Genomic DNA, 24,634 nt, shown 5'->3' with positions numbered 1-24,634 from the left:
CTCTGTTTTGATGCTTCAAGACCATCTGCCACCTATTTCTCATATGTATACAGGTTATGCTCCATCTGTTGGTGCATATAGTACTTCATTTGTGGAATTGGACTCAGTCATCCATATCTTTTTGGTACAGGAGGCCCCCGACTTGCGACGCAATTGGTTCTGGGGCAAGCATCGCAAGTCGGGGGCATTGTAAGTCAAAACCGCATTTACAATAGGTGTTGTGTGCCATCGTAAATGCAGGCTGAGGACATAAGTCAGGGGTTTCCGGCCCCTTCCACACTTACAAAAATGGTTGTAAGTATGGGGGGGTTGAAACTCGGGTGGCCACAAGTTGTGGGCCTCCTGGATTAGCCTCTCACCGAAAAGCAGCCAGGTTGGTCTGCCTAGATTGTTCTGTTTTCAACCTTTGCCTATCAGTTCTTTAATCTCTGTCATTTGAGACAGGCTTACTGAAGATTCTTCCATATAGGTTCCTGGACATAAACACTTCTATCCAGCGAAGCACTTGTTTCTAAGGGTACATCTACACAGCACCCTTATTTCAAAATAACTTAGTCCACGTCTACACAGCAGGCAGGTATTTCAAAATAACGTTGAAGCACTGTCAAGCTGGAGGACTTCTTACTCCAACTTCTATAACCCTCATTGTACGAGGAGTAAGGGAATTTGGAGGAAGAGTGCTCTATTTCCAAATAAGTGCTGTGTAGATGCTCCTAATTTTGAAATAATCTACGCAATTGACTTAGCTCAATTTGCATAGCTTTTTCCCAGTTTAACCCTGGTGTGTAGACGTATCCTTAATGACCGCCTGGCATTTCAGGGAATGGCTTACTAGCTAGCAGAGGTGCTTAAACCTTTATTTGGGGAAAAAGCTCAACCATTTGATATTTTGCAGTCCAGCAATAATATGAATTATATTGTTTGCACAAGTGAGGGAACTAGTAGATGGTGTTTGGCTGGGGAAACTGCGGGAGGATGAGGATAATGGTGAATGAAAGAAACTTATGCTGCCCGAAAACCCAACAATGTCTTTTTTGCCAGCAAAGTGAGAAAGTGATGGCCTTGGGTGAAAAAATATAGTGACTGTTCATGACATTTCACAAACCTGGCAGAAAAATTATTCAAGGCCTGAATGCTTCCACATAATTTATCTTGAACTAGCTACAACATGTATTTGTTGGCCCCATGACCATGTCATCATGCAGCAGATAGGACCACTTTGTTTGGTCATGTTATCTTCACAAAATTCCTTTAAGAACTGGTGAATGTTTTTCTATGGGATCACAACGCTGTGCTAATGAAATCACTCTCTGAGCCTTTAGCAGCATGTTTTTTTTTTAAAAAAATTTGCCTGCCATTAAGGAAATTGTGAAATCTGTGGACTTTTAGAAAGCACAATATAAGAGCTAAGTATTATTATTATTCATTTTTGCTATTTTGATTTTGAATTCTAGTCAGATCTTTGAGAAGAGTGAGTGAAATGCAGTTTTTAATGACTGATCCACCATCAGTTTAGTTATAAATTTGCAGAGTTTCACTTGGTTCAGACCATCATCCTCCAGATATTTTTTTACCACTCTGTATTCTGATCCAGGGAAATTTAGATTCCATATCTGTTAGCTGGTAAAGTGGCTTTGTTTTTGTTTAGGATGAAAACATTTTAGGACATCGCCTACATATTCTTTTGGAGATCACTATGTGGGACTTGGCATTTGTACACATCTACTTAATGGATATATAAAAAAATGAGGATGATAGATCCTCATGCCATCAGTATCCCTATATTGTTTCCTGTGTCATCCTGCCTAGCAACTACCTCAATAGTTCCAACTTTCTTCACCCCAGTAATCTTCAAGGAGTAGTTATCCATGCTCACATGCAATTCTCACATGCATTGCTGAATATTTAGAATATGACCCATACAGAGTCAGCATTAAAATTCAGTCATCTGTATTAAAAGTACAGGCAGTCCCCGGGTTACGTACAAGATAGGGACTGTAGGTTTGTTCTTAAGTTGAATCTGTATGTAAGTCGGAACTGGCGTCCAGATTCAGCTGCTGCTGAAACTGATCAGTTTCAACAGTGGCTGAATCTGGACGCCAGTTCTGACTTACATACAGATTCAACTTAAGAACCACAGGCATCCCCAAGTCAGCTGCTGCTGAAACTGATCAGCGGCTGATTCCAGGAAGCCCGGGATAGGGGCTTCCTATAGTCAGCAACTGGTCATTTTCAGCAGCTGCTGACTTGGGGACACCTGGGGCAGAGCAGCTGGGGTGCTGCTGGGTTGGTCCAGTGGCGCCCAGAGCGGCGCTACGGGACCATCCGGCAGCGCCCCAGCTGCTGTACCACAGGCGTCCGGAGCAAAGCCGCGGAGCACGGGGGCAGCGGGACAGCCCAGACGCGCTGTGGCTATCCTGCTGCCCTCGGGCTCCGTGGCTTTGCTCTGCTTTGCTTCCCGTCCCCCTGGTCTGCAGACCAGGGGGACGGGGAGCAAAGCGGCGGAACACGCGGGCAGCGGGACAGCCCAGACGCGCTGTGGCTATCCTGCTGCCCTCGGGCTCCGCGGCTTTGCTCTGCTCTGCTCCCCCTCCCCCTGGTCTGCAGACATGGGGGAGGGGGAGCAGAGCAAAGCGGCGGAACACGCGGCCAGCTGACAGCCCAGACGCGTCTGGGCTGTCAGCTGGCCGCGTGCTCCGCCACTTTGCTCTGTTCTGCTCTGCTCCCCGTCCCCCTGGTCTGGGCTGTCCGCTGCCCGCGTGTTCCGCCGCTTTGCTTCTTCTCCCTGGTCTGCTGGAGACCAGGGAGAGGAAGGGCCCCGTTCGTAACTGCGGATCCGACATAAGTCGGATCCGCGTTACTCAGGGACTGCCTGTAGTTCATCTGTCTGCCTGACTCTGGTACATCATATTGGCCACGCTGCCACTAGAAACTCAATGCACACTTTCTAGAAGCTTTATTGTTTAGAGTTGAAGGGCAATTGGATGCCCAGTTTAGTAGGATGGTGTTTGTTTAGTTATTGCAACTCTTCATTTCTTAATGGTTGCTCCTTGCTAGTATTCAGGAGTTGAGAGCTATGAAGAAACATGTGAGGGGAAAAAAGGAAGTTGCTTAATTGTAATTTACAGTTTTCATACCTTGATTTCTTTAGAGCTACACATTCTCTTAGGGTGTGTCTAGACTGCAGGGTTTTTCCAAAAAAACTTCACTTACGTTCACACTGCTATTGCATTCTTTTGAAAGAAAATCAAAAGAACGCAGGGTTTTTCCAACATTGGTAAACCTCACTCTGAGGAAGAATGCCTTTTCTGAAAGAGTTCTTTGGAAAAAAAAGCATGTGTGGAAAGAAGGAGTTTTTCCAGAAGAAGAGGAAAGAGGAAAAAGCACAGGTGCCCTGGTGGGCACTCGGTTCATAGTAATCACAACTTAAATGCGAGATAGCGTCCATTCAGTGTGGATGCTGTCTTTCGAAAAATCAGATTGCTTTTTTGATGCGCTTTGGCAGTGTGGACGCTCTCTTTCGGAAGAAGTTTTTTCAGACGATCTCTTCCGCTTCTTCCAAAAGAAGCCTGCAGTCTAGATGTACCCTCGCAGTTTTGTATCTTTAGTGTTTGGAATCTGTGACTGCTGCTCTGCATGAATTGGAAATAGCAGGCTTATCTACCTTTGCTTTTTAAGTATAGTGTCAGAACTTGAATCTGTAGGTTTATAACCCAGTTTTTAAACATTCACTACAAAAGCGTCAGAGGGGTAGCCAAGTTAGTCTGTAAAAACTTAAAAAACAATAAATAATCTAGTAGCACCCTAAAGACTAACAAAACATGTAGATGGTATCGTGAGCTTTCGTGGACACACACACTAAAGCTCCTGATACCATCTATATGTTTTGTTAGGCTTTCAGGTGCTACTAGACTATTTATTATTCACTACAAAATGAGTTTTGACTCGTGCATTTGACCCACTTTCAAGACTGAGAATTCAGGGAAGAAGCATAGTTGGAGGGCTGCAGTTGATCTGGTAAACAATGTTTTACTCTCAATACTCAACATTTGTCGCACATTAAACTTAAAACATTAATCAGAAACTTGGTGTCCAGCTTGACATTATTTCTAATTTACAGGCTGAGGGTTTAATAAGAAATTTTACAATATTGTTCTTCTGTTCAACATACAATATTTGATGAGAGATGGGGAAATTGGTCACAGTTTTTTAATAATGCAGCACTGGAACTTTTGTAATGCAGCAGCAGGGTCATTTTTGATTTCTTCATACTACATAATATTTAGATGGGTCTAGCTCCAAGCTATCAAGACTTATGGTGTGTTTGTTGGAAGCTTTTATAAGCCTCATGCCATTCCTTCTGTGGGATATGACCTCCTTTCATTGGTAGTCTCTAAATGTAAGAGACCAGCTGCAAGCATATCCTGCAAAAATGATTAGCCAATAATGGTGTACTGGGGTGTAAAATAGCAGTTGTAATAACAGATTACTCTATTATGCTTGTTCATTGACTGAATAAAGACCTGATTAAGTAAAGAATGTAGAAAAATGTAGTCTTCTGACTTAAACTTAAATGATTTGATAAAATAACAAATTTAAAGGTAAGGGGGGGAGTGCCGTTAAATTGAAACAAGAGAGATTTACAAATTAGAATTTAAGTAATTTCATATATTTCTACTTTTCTGAAGTGCTATAGACACTAATGAAAGAGATTGTGAATTAGCTGCCTTTAACATAATTTATAAACCTATGATAATTTGTGCAGCATTCAGGTTTGTGGGAACAAATGAAGCAGTAATAATTTTCAGACTTGTATTGTCATATGATATATGGTGACCATACATCCCTTTTTTTCTGGGACAGTCCCGGATTTAAAAGTTCTGTCCTGGTGTCCCGATAAAGGAGGCAAATATCCCGGAAAACCCGTTCGGACCTGGTTACAAATGGCACCGCCATTTCCCCCCCTCTCTGGGACACCCTCGCAGACACCTAGTGCTAGCACAGCGCAGCAACAACTCCCCACCTCCACCCAGAACATAAACAGCTCCTTTAGTGCTTTGTGTGGGCAGCCAGGGCCACTGCCGGTGGCATGCAGTGTTCAGAGCTCCAGTGCAGCACGCGCTGCTGTCCAGCAAGACAAACACCCCCCCCACCCCATCCCCACCGCGTGGCCCTTCCCTCCCGCTGTGAGACTGCCTCTGCCATGTGCAGCCACGCCGCCCCCTCCTCTTGTTTTTTGTACAGCAGCCACCGCCGCTGTCAGAGGAGGAGGTATGCTGGTTGGAGCCGGTGAGCCACTCCTGGGAGTCACAGCAGGAACCGCACAGAGCCCGGCTGGAGTGCTGCAGAGCAGGGAACATTCGGGCTCTGCCGGTGTGCTCTGTGCCCGGCCACTCTTTCTTCCCCCACCCCTTACCACTCTGCTGGGGGTGCGGCAGTGCACAGTGCTCCGTGAGCTGTGTCTGGCGGGTGGGGGCTTTCTTCATCTTATCTCTTCCCATCCCTCCCCCACTCCTCTTAATGGGAAACCAAAGCTGGTGCTTCAGCCTTGTGGCTGCATGGGCTGCCCACAGCATGGGGGAGGGAAGGGCTGAATTCCCTCCCCCTCTCCACCCTGCTGGGTGAATGGCAGCAAGCTGTGCAGAAGTTTTCCCTACTGACAGGTGGCATGAAGCCAGGTAAGAGTCCCCTCCCCCTTGCCCAGACTCCCACACTTCAATCCCCCTCACTCACTACCTTCTCCCCCGCCCAAGACTCCCCATCCCCAGCTTGCGCTGACACCCTCTGTTGTTTCTGCACCCTCCCCCCAGCCAGTCACCTACCCCCACCCTGCTCCTTTGTCCACAGTTGATCCTGCACCCTCCTTCCTGGCCAAACACCGCACCCTCCCTTGTTCCTCCTCCTTCCCCCTGGCCAGACACCCTACTTCCTACCTAGTAGTTCGTCAGTCACATAGGGAGGGGCTGGCAAAGGGGAGCTCTCTCTGGGGGCACAGACTGACAATTAGGGACATGGGAGAGAGCCTTACGGAGGGAGGCTCTGTCTGTGGAGCACAGGCTGGCAGTAAGTCAGGGATGCAGGGACTGGAAGAGGGGAACTCTGTGGGGCACAGATTAGCAGTTAGGGACATGGGGGAGAGGCTGGCAGAAGGTGGCTCTGTCTGTGGGGCACAGACTGGCAGTTAGGGACATGGGGCAGAAGCTGGCAGAGGGGGGCTTTGTGGGGCACAAGCAGGGGTCCACTTCAGTGTAGGTTGGAGGTTTTTGGAGGTGTATTTTTGCTTCTCACTTTTGTAATCCCCAACTAATTTTTTTGTGTGTCAGTGGTCCCTGACCCAAAAAAGATTGCCTACCCCTGCCATAAATAAGAAGACATTGAACATTTTGTAGTGGACATAAATTAATATTTTACTTTATTTTAAATGATGTTTGATAAACTAACATGAGTTAAAACGCTTCATCTGTTTAATAATTTAAACTGTTCTCCCTAGCTGCAGCACTAGCAAAATGGCTTGAGCGTAATTGTGTACTTAGCAGTGAGTTTCCATTACCGACTGGTGGTCTCCAGGAAGGTTTACAATGAGTCATGGGCCAAAAAGTATGAGAACCACTGAAATAGAGGCACCCCTGGCCTCTTTCCCCAAGAGACTGCCGCAGACTCCCTGATGCTCCACAAGAGCCCACAGAGAGATCAGGTCTGTTACTACAGCAGTGAAATCACTGTGTCATTCCTGTGTGGATGATGAACAGAGTCTTTGTGAGTCTTCCTCATCCAAGCAGTTGATGATATAAACAACCTGTTACGATACCTGGTAAAAACACATGGCCCATCCATAGAGAGGCAAGATGTGTCCTGTCTCTACAGAGGGGGTTGTTATGACTTGTGTGTCTGGGTGAACAAGCCCTTTGTAAGCTGGGTAAAGAGGTGAGATGTTTTGACTTCCAGTTTCAGGAGCTTTGTTCTCTTTGGGCTGCACATTATCTAGACCTGCATGGAGTTAACTGACACAACATATTTCTGAATTACAGTAAAACTCCGATGGTCCGGCACTCCTGATAGTCCGGCACCATCAAGAACCCAGAAGTGCTCCGGGCAGCTGGACCATTGGAGCTGCTCTGCCCCCAGCTTCCCTGATTCAGCCGCTGCTAAAACTGACCAGCGGCTGAATCGGAGAAGCCAGGGGCAGAGCAGCTGGAGTGCTGCCGGGTAGGTCCCGTAGCGCTGCCCCTCGGGGCTGCGGGACCAACCCAGCAGCACCCCAGATATCCCCGATTCAGCCGCTGCTGAAACTGACCAGCAGCTGACTCCAGGAAGCCCGAGGCAGAGCTGCTCTGCCCCGGCTTCCTGGAATCAGCCCCTGATCAGTTTCAGCAGCAGCTCACTTGGGGACACCTGGGACAGAGCAGCTGGGGTGCTGCCAGGTCGGTCTCACAGCGCCAAGGGTTGGCGCTACCGGACCAACCCGACAGCACCCCAGCTGCTCTGTCCTAGGCATCTGGATTCAGCCGCTGCTGAAACTGACCAGCGGCTGACTCCAGGAAGCCGGGGCAGAGCAGCTTTGCCCCAGGCTTCCTGGAGTCAGCCGCTGATCAGTATCAGCAGCAGCTGACTTGGGGACACCTGGGGCAGAGCAGCTGGAGTGCTGCCGGGTTGGTCCAGTAGCTGAGGAACGGCGCTGCGGGACCAACCCAGCAGCACCCCAGCTGCTCTGGCCCTGGTGTCCCCAAGAGCAGCTGGGGTGCTGCTGGGTTGGTCGCACAGCGCCAAGGGTCGGCACTACTGGACCAACCCGGCAGCACTCCAGCTGCTCTGCTGCAGGCGTCCCCGATTCAGCCGCTGCTGAAACTGACCAGCAGCGGCTGAATCAGAGACACCTGGGGCAGAGCCGGACTTTCGGAAGGGGGGGCTATGAGGGGCTTGGGGTAGCATCCCCCCATCCCACCTAGACCCCTCATAGCCCCCCCTTCCAATAGTCCGGCATATCTGATAATCCGGCACCCCCTGGGTCCTAAAGGTGCCGGATTATCGGAAGTTTACTGTCTTCTGACACACAAAGTGAAACCTGTGCTAAAGACCCCACATCCAGTGAGAGGAAGCACTGCTGTCAGAAGAAGTCAATTCAAAGTGTCTCCATTTTCTTAAGCGATCGCTTCTACCAAGCACTGGGGCTTTTACTGATTGGTCCCTTATATTTTTGAAGGGTGACTAAATGTTAACTGGATCGTCTCAGGTAATATCAACAAATTGCTTTGGGCCCAATCCTAGCTTAAAGTTTAAATTAGATCAGACCCTTTGTAAGCAGGTTGGGAAGTGGTATCATTTGGCAATTAATATTAGGTATTATTTACATAATAGGCATTGCCATTGTAGTATTGACATGTACATTTCTCAGTAGCTTTACATATAAAATAGCCCAGCCCCATTGACTTCCATAGGAAATATACCTTTCAAGCTGTGGTAGTGAGGGTTAGTGACATGGTCTTCTCCACCCTGTAATTGTCATGGTTAGTTCAGTATTGTCATTCTGGCTTGTGGAAACACAGGACACTTGGTAGTTTTTCAGTAACATCAAAAAATGCAGTTGCGGGACATCTCACGGGATGTAAACTCCCATTCATCAGTTAACCAGTTAATGTTAGGTTCAGCCCCCCTCTTGAGCAGTCCCTGTCCACAGCAAGCTGGACTCCCCATGGAGAGAAGCTGCTCTGGACACTAGTTCAGTCCCTGCCGGCTGGAACTCCAGGTTCCCCGCAGACAGGGGCAGTTCCAGACAAGAGCAACCCCTGTCTGCAGCAGGCCCTCTGAGGGGATGAAGTAGCCCCCTGCCTGCAGCAGGTGGGAAGCTGCCCTGCCCCCTCTGATTACCTGTTAACAGATGATGTTTACCAGTTCCAATTAAAAGGACTAAGGAAGTTGTCCCTTGAATTTGTTGGATAGTTCTGTATGATTCCCAGGCCCCGAGTGAGATGGGGCTGCATCTACACTGCAAAATAATTGGTCTTGGATCCTAGATCTCATCTTGAATTGATGTAGGACCCCTAGTGCCACGGTATCCTGAGACCCTAGTTCTGAGGTCAGGGTTAATGCAATTGCAGTATAGTTACATGGGAGGTTCCTATAGTTCCCAAACCTGTCCTTATTGGTAGAGGACAGTGGGAGGAGTTTTTAGAGGGGTCACATGACACCCTTTACTTCCAGTATGTACATCTTGACCCCGAAAGTATTATCCCCAAGGGAGGGACTTCCTGTGGCAGGTGGGTGTGGCCTAATGGTCAGGGGGTGTGGCTAAGGTGTCCCTATTTTTGGTTCAGAATATACGGTCACTGTAGTTATACGTTATAAACCAAAAATAAATAGTTGTACTTATTTATAAACATTGCTTCAGTCCTAGTGACCCTGGGTTTTACTCACCACAGACCTAGGGGACTGAAGAAATACAAAGAAGATTAGAATAATATTTTAAAGTAACCAATTTTGGGGTGTAACTTTAAGCAGTAAGGAAGGTTTGGAAGGCTTCTTTCACTTTCCATTGCTTATTTTCACGTACATTTACTGTAGTTAAATACTTTCTTGGTTGTTTCAGTTTGCATGTAGTTATCCAATGCAGGCATTCACTCTTATGTAAGAAGTGTGTTAGTATTTACTCACATACAGACTTGTTAACATTTTTCTTTTGAAATGTGGGACTGTTTCCATTGTGTATGTTCTGCTTGGTCAAATCATGGACAATGGAATGTCTTTGTACCATGATGCATTGTCATCTCCTGGCAAGTAGGATCATCTTTTTTTCTCCTCCTTAATACAAAGCATCACAGAGAGGAGGCAGCAGAGCAATCAGGATATTTTTTAAAAAATAAGGCCAAAGTAATTATACCATACATTCTGATATCCTCACTCTGCTGTGATGTATATCAACAAAACAGGACAAATGAGGATTTTCATTTTGGGTTATTGGACTTCAGGATGAATTTTTTTAGAACATCCTTGTTCATTTGCAGAAATAGTCTCCTAGGTTGAAGCTCCCATCTGTTCGTTTCTGCTTTCTGCATTTATGTTTTGTTCTTTATTCCTGCCTCAGTCAAATGGTTTGCCAATCCAGAAATCTTCCAGAAATGGCATTTTGAGGCAGCATTTCCTGTGTGTGGCTCATCTGAAACACTTTCTCCTTTCCTTTTCTCTCCTTTCTGCCTCCTCCCTCCTCCCCCAGTCTGTAATTCCTAACTTCAGTTACTAACAAATTAATTGAGATTATTGTACCATCAACATTATCATGCTCAGATGATCACAATATGTTGGGGAAGAGTCAACAGACCTTTTGTAAAAGATCCTCAATAATTTATTAGAATTCTTTGAGGGACTCATCAAGCATGCGGACAAAAGCCATCCTGTTGATATAGTATACCTGGACATTCAAGAGCCTTTGAGAAGGTCTCTCACCAAACAATCATAGGATAAGAGGGAAGTCCTCTCATGGATCAGTAACTAGTTAAAAGATAGAAAGAAACGGTCAGTTATCGCAGGGAAGAGAGGTAAGTAGCAGGGTTCCCCAAGGATTTATGCTGTGACCTGTGCTATACAACTTTTTTTAAATATTCTGGAAAAGGGGAATAAACAGTGAGGTGACAAAGCTTGCAGACAGCACAAGACAGTTAAGTCCAAAGCTGTCTGCAAATTGTTACAAAGAATATCACAAAACTGGGGGAATGGGCAACAAAATGTCAGAGGAAATTGTGTTGATTAATGCAAAGTAATGGACACTGGAAAAAATGTTCCCAACATACAATATGATAGGGTCTAAATTAGCTGTTACCATTCAAGGAAGAACTTTGAGTTATTGTGGATGGCTCTTTGAAAACATCTGTTCATTATGCAGCAGCAGTCAAAAAAAACTAACAGAAGGTTAGGAACTATTAGAAAAGTGAAGATAATAAGGCACAAAATATTATAATGCTGCTGTATAAATCCATGATACGCCCAGACTAAATACTAGTGCCATTCTGGTCATCTCATCTCAGAAAGATATTAAAACTGAGAATGGTACATACAGAGGCAACAAAAATAATTAGGAGTTAAGGAATACCTTCTATAAGAGAATTAAAAAGAGAGATTGTACCGTGTAGAAAAGAGACAATTAAGAATTGATGTAATAGAAGATTATAAAATTCTGGATGTTATAGATTAGACTAATGGTCTGACCCACCCAGGATAACCTTTTTTGTTATGGATGGAGGGGAAAACGAGGAAAAGAGGATAAAAAAGTAAGTGTGGAGATAAAGATTGACGCAGAGGGTGGGGGAGGTGGAAAGGAAAAAAGTGTTTCAGATGAGCCACACGCAGGAACTGCTGCCTCCAAAAAGGCATTTCTAGAAGATGTGTCAGGATTGGTGAACCACTTGACTAGGGCAGGAATGAAAAAACAAAGCACAAATGCAAAAAGGAGAAATATATTGGTGCCGTGCTGCCACAGTTCTCAGAGAGGAGCAGGTGGAAGATTCAGCCTGGGAGATCATTTCTGCCAATGCACAGGAATGTTGGTAGCCTCTCTCATCTCGCAGACACCATCACTATCCTGGTCACATGGCCAATAATATATTCCAACTGCTCTTATCTTACTGTGCATATCTTCACCACTGTCCTCTTTTTCCTTCATCACACTTCTCTCTGGGTATGTCTACACTACTATTTCAAAGTAGGAGGGTAATATAGGCATACCGCACTTGCAAATGAAGCCCGGGATTTGAATTTCCCGGGTTTCATTTGTATAAGCCGGGCGCCGCCATTTTTAAATCCCGGCTGGTTCGAACCCCGTGCCGCGCGGCTACACGCGGCACGAACTAGGTAGTTCGAACTAGGCTTCCTAGTTCGAACTACCTTTACTCCTCGTGGAATGAGGAGTAATGGTAGTTCGAACTAGGAAGCCTAGTTCGAACTACCTAGTTCGTGCCGTGTGTAGCCGCGCGGCACGGGGTTCGAACCAGCTGGGATTTAAAAATGGCGGCGCCCGGCTTATGCAAATGAAGCCCGGGAAATTCAAATCCCGGGCTTCATTTGCAAGTGCAGTATGCCTACATTACCCCGCTAGTTCAAACTAGCGGGGTAGTGTAGACATACCCTCAGTATTCTTTTGTTGTTTCTCTCTGTTTCACTAAGTGTTACTGCCTTCAGCCTGTGCTCCTTGATTTCTGATGGGAAGGGGAACACTTTCTGGAAGTGCTGCAGCAATGCACTATGTATTCCTGAAAGAATTTTGTGCCATCACAGAATGCAGAATTTTGCAGAATTCCCTGATTTCCCTGCAGAATTTTTGGCTGTTTGTAGGGACCACTAGACTTTGCAGAGCCTAGCATGCAGAGAGCAGAACACTCAGCTTGGTTAGGCTGGAGGTTGCCCAGTCTTTGATACTCATTCTCCAGGGTTGGAAGAGGGCCGGCCTGGGAGAGCCAGTTAGTTCTGGCAAAGGATGAGGAAAGGCAGGGCTGTACCACACCATGTCCACCAGCAGGACATTAAAGGAGTAAAGGCTCTGGGCTGAGGGCTGCCCCACAGATGTGCTGTATGAGGAGGGAAGAGCTGGTATCTTGGGGCTGCTTTTTGGCTGGGCACTGTAGGGGTGGGGCTGGTGTCTAGGCTGGGGGCTGCCCTGCAACTGGGCTCTGTGAGGTTGGGGAGACTGGTGTCTGGAATAGGGTGTGCCCCCAGGCTAAACTCTGGAAAGAAGGGGGTGTGGGTTAGGGAGTACTCTCCAGCTGGACTCTGAGCATATGGGAGTGTGGGAATCTGTGCTTCGGGGGGTCTCACACAATCTCCTCAAACTCTCCCTTCCTCAGCTAGAACTGGGCTGTTGGAGATTTCATTAACACTTTACTGTTAAGGGAAACTTTTTTGCTGCTGTCTGTATTGTTGGCATACTTGTTGATAAGCATTTTGAAATAAATTACTAAAATAATTAAAACTGGAGTGATTATGTTGTGTTATTTTGACAAATAAAATATGCAGAATTTTTAATTTTTAGGCACAGAATTCACCCAACAGTAACTATGACAGAAAGGAACCAGACAGGAAGAGCAAAGCCTGAGCAAACAGTAATGGAGTGCAGGCTACAGATGGTGGCATAGTTTTATCTTTGTCTGCACATCATCTTGTCATCCCAGATGATGGCAGAGAGGATAACGGGTCCTTCATTTCTCTCTTTTCCCTCAGCAGAGTCCTGATAGTCATCAAAAAGTCTATGGAGCTCTGAGTAAAAAGTTTTCATCCTGTGACTGGTACCCAGCTTGCTCTGCAGCATCAAGCAATATTAATAGAACACTGATCAGTGAATTCACCTGCACAGATTTCTGGGGCAAATAAATTTTTTGCATCGTGTCCATCTTGGAGTCAGAAGGACAAAATAGCCAAAATATGGACTATTTAAATAAAACAAACCTGTAAATAACAGTATGAACTTAGCCTATCAGCTCTTTATGACAGGGGTTGTCTCTTCTCTGTAAGGGTGCGTCTACAAAACACCCTAAACTCAAAATAAAATACACAATTTGTGCCATGCAAATTGCGTATCTTATTTCAAAACTATTTAAAAATAGCTTATTTTGAAACTTGGTGTGTCTACACCATGCCAAATTTCTAAATAATATGCTCTTTCAAGCCCTTATCCCTCATGCAATGAGGTTTACTGGGATGGAGAAATAGCATGCCTGAATTATTTTGAAATAACGGGCAGCTTATGTAGACATGTAGATTCTGGTATCCCAAAATGGCCGTGCGGTGTAGACATACCCTAATTGTACATTTCCAGACACAAGTGAAACTAGATTCTGACTGCAGCCCTGGGGTGCTAGTAGCACACACTTAACACAAATAGCCTTCATGAGCTTTTTTAAACTAAATGTATTTTTATTGTGCATTTCTTGTCTTTTTCTCTTCTTTATCTCACAGCGTCATTCTTTTCCTACATTTATACTTCCACTTTTCTGTTATTCCCTCTCTTTCTGCCTTATCTGTCTGTCTCACTATTCACATTTTTTCTAGTCTCCAGTCATTCCTTTCCTTTATTTTAGTGTGTGCTTGGGCACCATTTACAGAAAGTAGAGAAGTGTATTCCCTATATTTATTATGGTGTATACCTTCCCCAGTGTTGAAACCATCAAGACTCTAATGGCATAGTGTATGTGCATGTGTATGTCTATATATATGCATGTATTGATACATATACATCCAACTCTCCTAAGAGATCATCTTTTGCAAAAAGGAAAAGAGAGAGAAGTGTCCATCTGTGCATACTGATCAGTCTCTCAGGATGTGTTCATATGTGCACAAAAACACACATCTCTCTTTCCTGCCAAGCCCACTCCCAGGTGATAGGTGCCTTGCTTACCACATGATCTTCAGGACCTTTCATCTTGTCTTCCAACCTTAGGGCTTCTTTCTTTTGGCAGGGTAGGGTGATTCAGTGAGTTTGTGTGAAAGGTGTTATAATCTGGCACAGTGGATTCTGGGGTATCAAACTGAGCGTGAAATTTTCAAAAGGTGATCTCCACATGTGAGAAAAATGAACTTGGTGTATGTCTTAGGTGTCTGTCAAGACTTAGACAATGCCAATGCAGGGAGGTAACCAAAACGTAGAAGTTTTTATTCAGAAAAATGTCAGGGTAACAAGATATGAAGTCTCCTGGGTTTCAACCCATATATAAGGCTGCTCCTACTGCAAACCTGGTCATATGAATTTACTCTCTTCCTGAGTCAGCTGGTTTCAGAAAAGTGTGACAGTCAATGGGAAAGTTCAGCCAAACATAGAACATCTTTATTAAATATGGAATATTAGGTGACCTTGCAAAAGTTATGTCGGTAACAAATGAAAATGTGATTTTTGTTATTCCTATTTGCAAAAGTAAATGTTTCCATGATGTCTTTTTTTCCAGATCACCTCTCTTGTGACACTCCAGCTTTTAACATTGGTTGGCCATGATGACCAGCTTGATGGACCAAAATACAAATGTACTGTGTCTCTAGACTTCATCAGGGCAATTGCAAGGTAAGAATGTTAAATAACATTTAATTGCATGCTCTGACCTTCATAGAAGGTTTAGATTTCAAAACCAATTCTTTGTCTAACCATTTATACTGTTTCCTGCCTCATCTCAAAAAAGATATACTGTCATTGGAAAAAGTTAAGAAAAGGGCAACAAAATTATTAGGGGATTGGAACAGGTTCTATATGAAGAGAGATTAAAAAGACTAGGACTTTTCAGTTTAGAAAAGAGGAAACTAAGGGGAGATAAGACAGAGGTCTATAAAATCATGACTGGTGTGGAAAAAGTGAATAAGGAAAACTTATTTGCTTGTTCTGTTGTACCAAATAAAAGCAAGCAGGATCTTATGAGGGGGATAAGGCAAAAAGCCACATTTATTGTAAAGATAATAATAAAAACAAAGAAAAGATAGAAGCAAACAATGTTGTTTAACTACTTATTCCTAACACTACTTAACCCTTATACACTTGTATGTATATTATATATATATATATAACCATTCATTCATACATCCATTCATTCAAGTTCTGTGTATAGTTACCAGCCTGGAAGTTGCTTGTGACAGAATACTGGCCAGGTACTCTATACACAAGTGATGGTAGTGGGGAGCGAAGTCCTGATCAGATGCGCATCTGAAGCTCCTGGTAGGCTGGCAGCAGAACCTTGGACTCTGATTCCATAGTTTTTTAGTCCAGTTCTTATAGGAATTTTTTCCTATGCCAGTCTATGGAAATTGCTGTATCATGCTGATGTCTCCAGGGTGGCTGCCAGGTGCTCATCAGTGATCTCATCAGGTGGACCTCCAGTTTCTCCACTTGACACCTTTTGGTTGCACTGGCACCTGACGCCTTCTTCAGCCCTTTGTTGCTGTATTCTCAGGCTGGCACCTCTCAGAGCCATTCATTCATCATCCAAGCACTCTCTCATACATTCATACAGTATTTTGTATAATAATAAAAGTTGTAGTTACAGAAAGTTTCTGGGTGGTATTGCTTAAAACATTCTCTGACTGCTAAGTAAAGTTAACAGTGCCCTTAGACAATTACAGGGCTTGGCTCCCATAGCAGAGTTAGTGGCTTGACAATGCATTGTTACAATGTATCTCTGCAATGTCAATTTCAAGCAGCCCCTTGCACAAGCTTGAGCATGCCCTGGAGCACAGAGGGGGGGGCTGTTTCTGGTTACATAGGATTATATTTTTAACAGTTCTAAGTTATATTACCTAATACATTATATTCTAAAGGGGGCAATAATAGTAATAAATCTAAACATTTAACAATCTTAACAAATAATAATAAGTAAGAAGAATTAATAATAAATCTAAATACTTTAAGTTGTGGGGAACAAATTATGGGGAGTCACTTCCATTTGGGGGAATCACATTTTTAATACATTAATATGTTACCCCTACAGTTCCCATAATATAAGATCTAGGAAGTCACCAAATGAAATTAATAGACAGCAGGTTTAAAACAAACAAAAGGAAGTTTTTCTTCACTCAGCACACAATCAACCTGTGGATCTCCTTGCTAGAGGGTGTTGTGAAGACTAAGAGTTTAACAGGGTTCAAAAAAGAGCTAAATAAATTCATGGAGGTTAGGTCCATCAATGGCTGTTAGCCAGGATGGGTAAAAATGGTGTCCCTAGCCTCTATTTGTCTGTAAATGGATGACAGTAGAGGGATCACATGATGATTACCTGCTGTGTTCACTCTGTCTAGGGCATCTGGTATTGGCCACTGTCGACAGACAGGATACTGGTCTAGATCAGGCATGTCCAAAGTCCAGCCCGCGGGCCAATTCCGGCCCGTGTTCCGGTTTAATACGGCCCCCCAGGTAATTTGGCAATATCTATCTTTTATGGCCCCCAACGAATCCATATGTATTGAGATGAATACATTGTAAAATCTCAGTTAATGTCAGTTGGTCTAAATCAGTTATAAATATATTTGGACACAACATGTATACTTGGTGTTATGTTCCTGTTCATATTTTTTGAACTTAAAAGTTGACAGACAACCTTTATTACCAATAATATGTAATGTACTTTACAATGTTCCTGACATATATTTCAGCTTCCTGGATTTTTTTTTCATCTGGCCTTCAGATATGAAAGGCAGAGTGATTTAACACCTGTTTAGATTTGTCATCCATGTGACGAAATGAAAAGTATTCCGTTTGCAATAAACTTTGCATAAAATAGTTAATTTGCATTTAATTTTAATGGTTCAAAGAATGTCAGGCAAAATGGTCGGCCCTCACGCATGTTCACTTCATCAAATCTGGCCCTCGTTGAAAAAAGTTTGGACACCCCTGGTCTAGATGGACCTTTGGTCTGACCCAGTATGGCTGTTCTTATGTTCCTGCAGTACACGGTAAAGGATTGCAAAGTGTGGAGAGAGGCTATTGCAGAATGAATAGATTGATTGTATTCCAGTAGTTGATAGAGACAACATCCAAAATTATGCTTTCATTGTGCTAGGCTTAATACACATAAATAATGAGAGTGTTCTTGCTTGAAAGAGTTTATTTAAATTGATAAGACAAAACAAAGGGAAATATTACTCTTTCCTCCTTGTAACAACCAGAGTGGTTAACAACTGGAATAAATTAGGTAGGGAGGTTGTGGAATCTCATCATTGGAGATTTTTAAGAGCAAGTTAGGCAAACACCTGTCAAGGGTCATAGGTCCTGAGTGGAGGGGACTGGAGTAGATGACCTCTAAAAGTCCCTTTCAGTCCTATGATTCTATGCTATAGAAAAAGGTTAGTCCCAAAACATATCCCTGGGGTAATATGTTTTTCTGGAATCACATAGAATTGTCTGTTTCAAAAGATCATTTCCATAGCCATAACATCCCATCGAGATACCATCTTTGACATTTTGATCAACGAGCCAATGTGCCAGACAGTAGTTAAGAAACACGGATGCTGTCTTTTTTACCTTCTATTAAAAACATTTCATGTACAGGTGGTAAGAGCAAGAACTTGGTCACAAGTGCATCTGTTAGGTCTGGAACCTTGCCCTGGTCGTCACTCAGATCCTGTTCTATTGTGAGCATGATTTTCTGCAGAATTAGTTGCTCCAAACATGTGTACAGCTCAGAAGTGATTATCCTGTGGTAACTAACTGGAACAGATTGGTGCTTCCCTGATTTTGGTATAGCTGTTGACAAGTACTTTATGCTCTTCTTACCAACATGGAACAGCATTTCTGGTATAATTTTGTCAAGATCATGTTTTTTTTTCTTGCTTTCAGAATTGCTCTCTCCACTTCTTCAGTGGAGAAAGGCTGAAAGATATCTTATTCACATGGAAGTGGGTTCTGTCTTTATGGGCACCATTCACTTATCTGCTGATTCCTCGAATGACTTGTCTCTGTTGGCTTTTATCATATTAGTTAAGTCTGCAGCAAAGCTGCTTGGGGAACTTTACTCTGGTGGTGGTTTCTGTGCTTCTCCAAGCTTCCTTCCAAATTACTGTGCTTCCCTGCTGGACCTTGTCACATCTGTATTTAATGTAACTTATTCCCAACATTCCCTGCAACAGACATTGAAGTTGTTGGTGATTTGTTGTTTCTAAATTCCAGATTCTTCACACTACTTCAAAAGTTCAGTATATTGCCCATCTAAGCAGGGTTTGTAGTCTTTCATTAGCAACATGGGATATATTTAGTTACTAGTAAAGTAGAAAATATAAACATTTTCTTCAGAAGTATTATGTGGTATGCACACTATGTACTCATTTGAATAACTGCAATTTTTTTCTAGTGTTTCCATCTATAATTCCACCATAATCTAGGGATAGTGATTATTACGAACATTGTCACTCCTACCAAATTAAGAATGAGGAAAGGGGACAGGTACTGTTTTTTTGGGAAGTTTCAAAGAACTGCACAGGAGGCTGATAACTGTTGATGCCCTGCTGCAATGTTCCATTTGATATCAGGAGAATGGAAGTGTTTCATCATTCAGAGAAAAAGTAGCTGTCTGCTTAAGGTAATACAACAGATATGAATCATGCATAGAAGCCCAGTCTGTGAGATCCAGTCTATTCTGGTAATTCTCTCAGGGTATGTCTACACTACCCTCCTAATTCGAACTAGGAGGGTAATGTAGGCATACCGCACTTGCAAATGAAGCCCGGGATTTGAATTTCCCGGGCTTCATTTGCATGAAGCCGGCCGGCGCCATTTATAAATGCCGGCAGTTCGAACCCTGTGCCGCGCGGCTATACGCGGCACGGAGTAGCTGGTTCGGATTAGGCTTCCTAATCCGAACTAGCTGTACTCCTCACTCCATGAGTTCGGGGTTCGAACTGCCGGCATTTAAAAATGGCGTCGGCCAGCTTCATGCAAATGAAGCCCGGGAAATTCAAATCCCGGGCTTCATTTGCAAGTGCGGTATGCCTACATTACCCTCCTAGTTCGAATTAGGAGGGTAGTGTAGACATACCCTCATAGTCCTAGGAGGTGTGATGAGTGAAGCTCCTAATGGATGTTGAAGGGTTTGTCAAGATGGGGCATTTCAGGCTACATCAGCAGGCTTATAAACATTCACAGCTTCAAACTGATTAACTTGGGATATCACAGTGAAGCAAAGTAGTTAATAGGGCCTCCACATAAATATCAGATTTCACATAAATAGCTACATCTTAACTACTGTGAGGATTGAATATCTGAGATTGATCCACCAGCAGTTCATTTAGTGGGCCTAGTGAAGACCTGCTAAATCAACCACTGTTCGCTGCCCGATGGATTCTCCTACTTTATCCTAGGCAAGAAGAATAAGGGAAATCAATAGGAGAGTTTCTCCTGTTGACTCCCTGCAGTGTAGACCCCACGGTAACTCAACTTACGGTATGTTGACTCCAGCTATGTTATTCATGTAGCTCGGGTTGCATACTTTAAGTCGATCTTCTGCGATAGTGTAGATGTAGGCATAGCCTCTCGCAGCCCACTGACACAAAAAGAATCAGCATGCTTTTCTCAAATAAAACCCGCCCTGTGACAGGTCATGAGACTATAGTAAAAGCTGTTATCTGACACATTGAGGAATGGGGGGGAGGGTGTTGGTTAACTTAATATTAAAGTTAACTTGAAAGTTATATTTTATCAATGAAATACCAGTTTTCAAAGAATTAGAATACAATAAAATGAATCTAGTATAAAATAGTACAGTATACAAATACTCATTAATTCAGTAGTAGTACTGCACTGCAGAGTGGTTGGTTTCTAGAAGCTTGGGTGTATACAGGTAAAGTTTTCTGTACAGTAAGTTATCTTATCATACTATATATTACTATAGGCATACATCCAGATCACCAAAATATACCTGACACTAAAACTACACTGAACATAATTTAATCTTTTTGATTATGCAGAAGGCCCTTTAGGATCTCAGGGTCATCAACATCAGTTATCATTGTAGATGTAAAAGGTGTAGGAGATTGCTATGCATTTGTAATGAACCTATGACACACCCTAGAAGCTGCACTTTTTTAAAATAAATCCCTGTTTATTTGTCTTCTGCTTCTTTTGCATAAAAGTAGAGTGCAGAGTATACAATTGCATAATTTGCAGGGCAGTATACTAGCCCTGGTCCCTAGATTGAAGATTTGTATGGGGAGATACCAGAAATGTTGGTTCATTGAGCTTTCTAGTTAATTAAGTACTGGATAACAGCTTTTTACTGTACTATTGAATGCTTTGCAGCTGACTACCCCTCAGTACTGAGTCGAAGAATGGAGAGAAAAGAATCAACGAACTGTTCTTCTTTGAGTGATGTCCATGTGGATTCTCCAGTGTTGGTGTTGGGCTCATCCCGGCACCATGGATCAGATTTTTACAGCAGTGTTCAGTTAGGCTGTGCATGCGCATGAGGCATGCAGTGTTCCCGCCTTTAAAGTTAGCACATGCAGCCCAACTCCTCTCAGTTCCTCCTACGCCTTCCTCGGCTACGGACAGAGCTCCAACCTCTCTCCTCCTTGTGTTCTTCTGTGAAGCAAAAGAAAGAAAATGTAGATAGATTTTGTAAAATTACTTGTTCCTGTTAAGTTTTTCCTTTGTTAAACACTTCAAACATTCTGTTACTTGAGCTTGTTTATAGTCAGTTACCACTGCACCGTGCCAAGTTGCAGCAAACCAAGGAAGGAGATAGATAGGAGCCACAGCAGTGAGCGGCATAGTCCGCCACCAAGTGAAATGCCAGGCTCCAATTACAAAAAATGTGAAAAATGCTGGGACTCCATGCCATCCTCTGATGGCCACAGCGAATGCATACGCTGCCTAGGGAGATGCATGTTTCACAAAAATGTGTTCATTGTCACAGTCTGACAGTGAGAGCTCACAAGGATAGAGAGCTCAGTATATCTCCCCCCTTCCCCCCCCCCCCCCGGCACCCAGATTGGCATTACTATCCTCAGTACCACCGCTGGTCCCCCTATCATTATTGGGCACCATGACACAGCTCCATTGCCCCTCCCATACCAGCACAAATATCACTGTTTTCTACACACTTTAACCCATCACGCTTTCCCACAGAGGGCATTGACTCTGAGGAAGAGCAGACTAATGATGATCCGACCATCCAACAAGCAGACACGCCACCAAACAGTAACTCATCTTCTGCACCTTATATAGCAGTTATTCCAGACGATTCCTCACCTACTGACGACCTAAAGCAATTTCAATATTTATTCAAAAGGGTGGCCATCAGTGAGGAAGTTGTAGTATCAGAAGTGCAGGAAAAATAGCATACCTCCCTCCCCACCCAATCAACAAAAGAGCAGATAGAAAATATTTTGTTCCATCGAAAGGCATGGACTTTTTATTCTTTCACCCTCAATCCAATTCCTTAGTGGTTGATGCTGAAAATCAAAGGTCTAAAAATCCTTAGTACAAAACAAATATACAAGACAAAGACCACAAACACCTACACCTATTTGGGAGAAAAATGTACTCCTCCTCCTCAACCTTTCACCTTAGTATTGCTAACTACACAGCCTTACTTGCAAATCTCAACTTTGACAATTTTGCAAAACTAACAGAGCTCATACACTATCTCCCAGACAAGAAGAGAACCATCCTCAAAGCCATCATTAAAGAGTAGTATACTATATTTCATATAGCCCCTCAGATGGCCCTCAACGATGCCAACACCATGGCAAGAGCTACAGCAACATCCATAGTAATGAGGCACTCATCCTGGCTTCAAGCAGCAGGAGTTCCTAGGGATCTCCAGGCAGAGGCAGAAGACCTACCATTTGATAAGGATAAATTGTTTGCTGCAAAGACCGATGAAGCTTTGCATTCTAACGAAGATTCATACACTACTTAGTGCACATTGGGGATGTATACGCCCCCCTACCAAAGGAAGCACTATAATCCCTACCAAAGACGTAGGGACGCAACCTTTGGCAGACAGCAGCAACATCCGACCGTTTGACCAAACTCGATTCAGACCACGAAACCAACAAAGAAGAGCCCCAAACACATGCTTTTCCATAACTCAGGCCTCTAGACAACCGGTTTGAGAATTTAGTCGAGGATCTACCTGATCCTCTTCTCCACACCAGTGCTAGGCGAATCCTTTTTGCAACCAATGGGCAGCAATCACCACAGATTGGTGGGTTTTAGAAATCATCAGTTGCAGGTATTTTACCCCTTTCATATTGATCCCTCCTTCCCCCCAAATCTCTCCACCTTCTCCCTCCCTCTTCAAGGACCCTTCTTACAAAACCTTGTTCCACCAAGAAATCAAATGCCTTCTCAACTTAGGAGCTATAGACCTGGTCCCCAAACAGTACCAAGGAAGAGGTTTTTACTTAAACTACTTTCTCACCAAAAAGAGAACAGGGGATTGAAGTCCTATTTTAGACATCCGTCAATTGAAGTGCAAGCAGTGCTTCAAAATGGTTACACTCGCCATGATTATTCCTGCACTAGACAGAGGGACTGGCTTGCAACCCTTGATCTCCAAGATGCATACTTCCATATCTCAATACATCCCACACACAGACTTTTCCTATGCTTTACAGTAGCATCAGACCATTTTCAATACAAAGTTCTGCCGTTCAGACTCTCCTCTGCCCTCAGAGTCTTCTCCAAGACCCTGGCAGTTGCAGCAGTGCACCTTCGATGAGAAGGCATCACAATCTTCCCTTATTTGGATGATTGCCACATCCGAGGTTCCTCCCAGCACACCACAAAAGACAGGATCAGATTCACAAAGACCTTCCTTCAGTCTCTAGGATTCATTATCAACGAACAAAAATCCACTCTGCACCCCATGCAGTCCCTAGCGTTCATAGGGGCTCACATAGATTCTGTGACAGCACGCGCCTATCTCCCCAGTCAACATTTCGAAACTTTAAAAAGCCTGGTAACAATCATGACCACCAGCCCAACTGTGCCTATTCTAACTTGTCTCAAACTCATGGGGCATGTGGCAGCTACCACATATGTCATCCCATATGCCACACTATGTTCAATGTTCAATGTTTCCAACACTGGATTGCCTCAGTCTGTACACCAACAAGACACCTCATCCACAGGCACATTTCACCTCTTCGGAAAGTCCTTACCTCTGCAATGGGGAGCCCTTCTACTGAGATCAGCCATCCAAACAAATCATTACAGATGCAGCTCTTCTAGGCTGGAGTGCCCACTTCCAGCAACAATATGCCCAAAAGAAGTGGTCCAGCAAGAAGTCCAGGCTCCACATCAACCTGCTTGAGCTCTGAGCAGTTCACAATGCCTGCAAACACTTCCTTCCACACATTTTGGGGTTCCTTGGTGCGTATCTTCACTGACAACATGACCACAATGTTCTACATCAACCACCAAGGGGGTGCCAGATCCCCTACCCTATGTGCAGAGGGATTTCGGCTCTGGAATTGGTGTATCCACCACAACATAATTATCATGGAGGCATACCTTCTTGGGAACAAGAATACCATGGCCGATGCCCTCAGCTGCCACTTTGCCACAGAGCATGAATGGGAACTGCACAATCAGGTTACCCAAAATCTATTTCAGCGTTGGGGGCGGCTGCAGATAGACCTCTTTGCAACCAGCCAAAATTACAAATGCCCCCAACACTGCTCAAGAGTGGGCACGGAGCACAACTCATTGGGAGATGCAATGCTATTCCCATGGGATATTCACCTGCTTTACACCTTCCCTCCTCATAGACTCATAGACTTTAAGGTCAGAAGGGACCATTATGATCATCTAGTCTGACCCCCTGCACAGTGCAGGCCACAGAATCTCGCCCACCCCTCTTAGAATAATCCTCTCACCTATGTCTCAGATATTGAAGCCTTCAAATACTTTGAAGGCCCCAACATGCAGAGAGTCCTTCAGCTGTGATCTGTGCCCAATGCTACAGATTGGCCTCTGCCAATCTACCCTGGAGGAAAATTCCTTCCTGACCCCAAATATGGCGATCAGCTAAACCCTGAGCATGTGGGCAAGACTCACCAGCCAGACACCCAGAAAGTTCCCTATAATGAATGGTCAATTAGTTACCAAGATCATGTTATTTCATCCAACCATCCCCTTATCATAGAATCATAGAACTGGAAGAGACCTCAGAAGGTCGTCAAG

The 24,634-nt window shown here is 44.0% G+C and overlaps 1 protein-coding gene across 1 annotated transcript in view; it reads left to right on the top strand.

Annotated features, from left to right (window-relative positions):
* Positions 1 to 24,634, top strand: part of ORC5 (origin recognition complex subunit 5) — a 167,023-nt gene that overhangs the window by 127,997 nt on the left and 14,392 nt on the right. The window contains exon 14 of the mRNA XM_006137544.4: positions 14,919 to 15,031. Coding sequence (XP_006137606.2) covers positions 14,919 to 15,031 — 113 coding nt within the window. The remainder of the gene's footprint in view (positions 1 to 14,918; positions 15,032 to 24,634) is intronic.

Source organism: Pelodiscus sinensis, chromosome 1, assembly GCF_049634645.1.
Source record: "Pelodiscus sinensis isolate JC-2024 chromosome 1, ASM4963464v1, whole genome shotgun sequence".
In the NCBI taxonomy this organism is placed as follows: domain Eukaryota; kingdom Metazoa; phylum Chordata; order Testudines; family Trionychidae; genus Pelodiscus; species Pelodiscus sinensis.
Note: the sequence above shows the minus strand (reverse complement) of the source record. Positions and strands in the feature narration are given on the sequence as shown.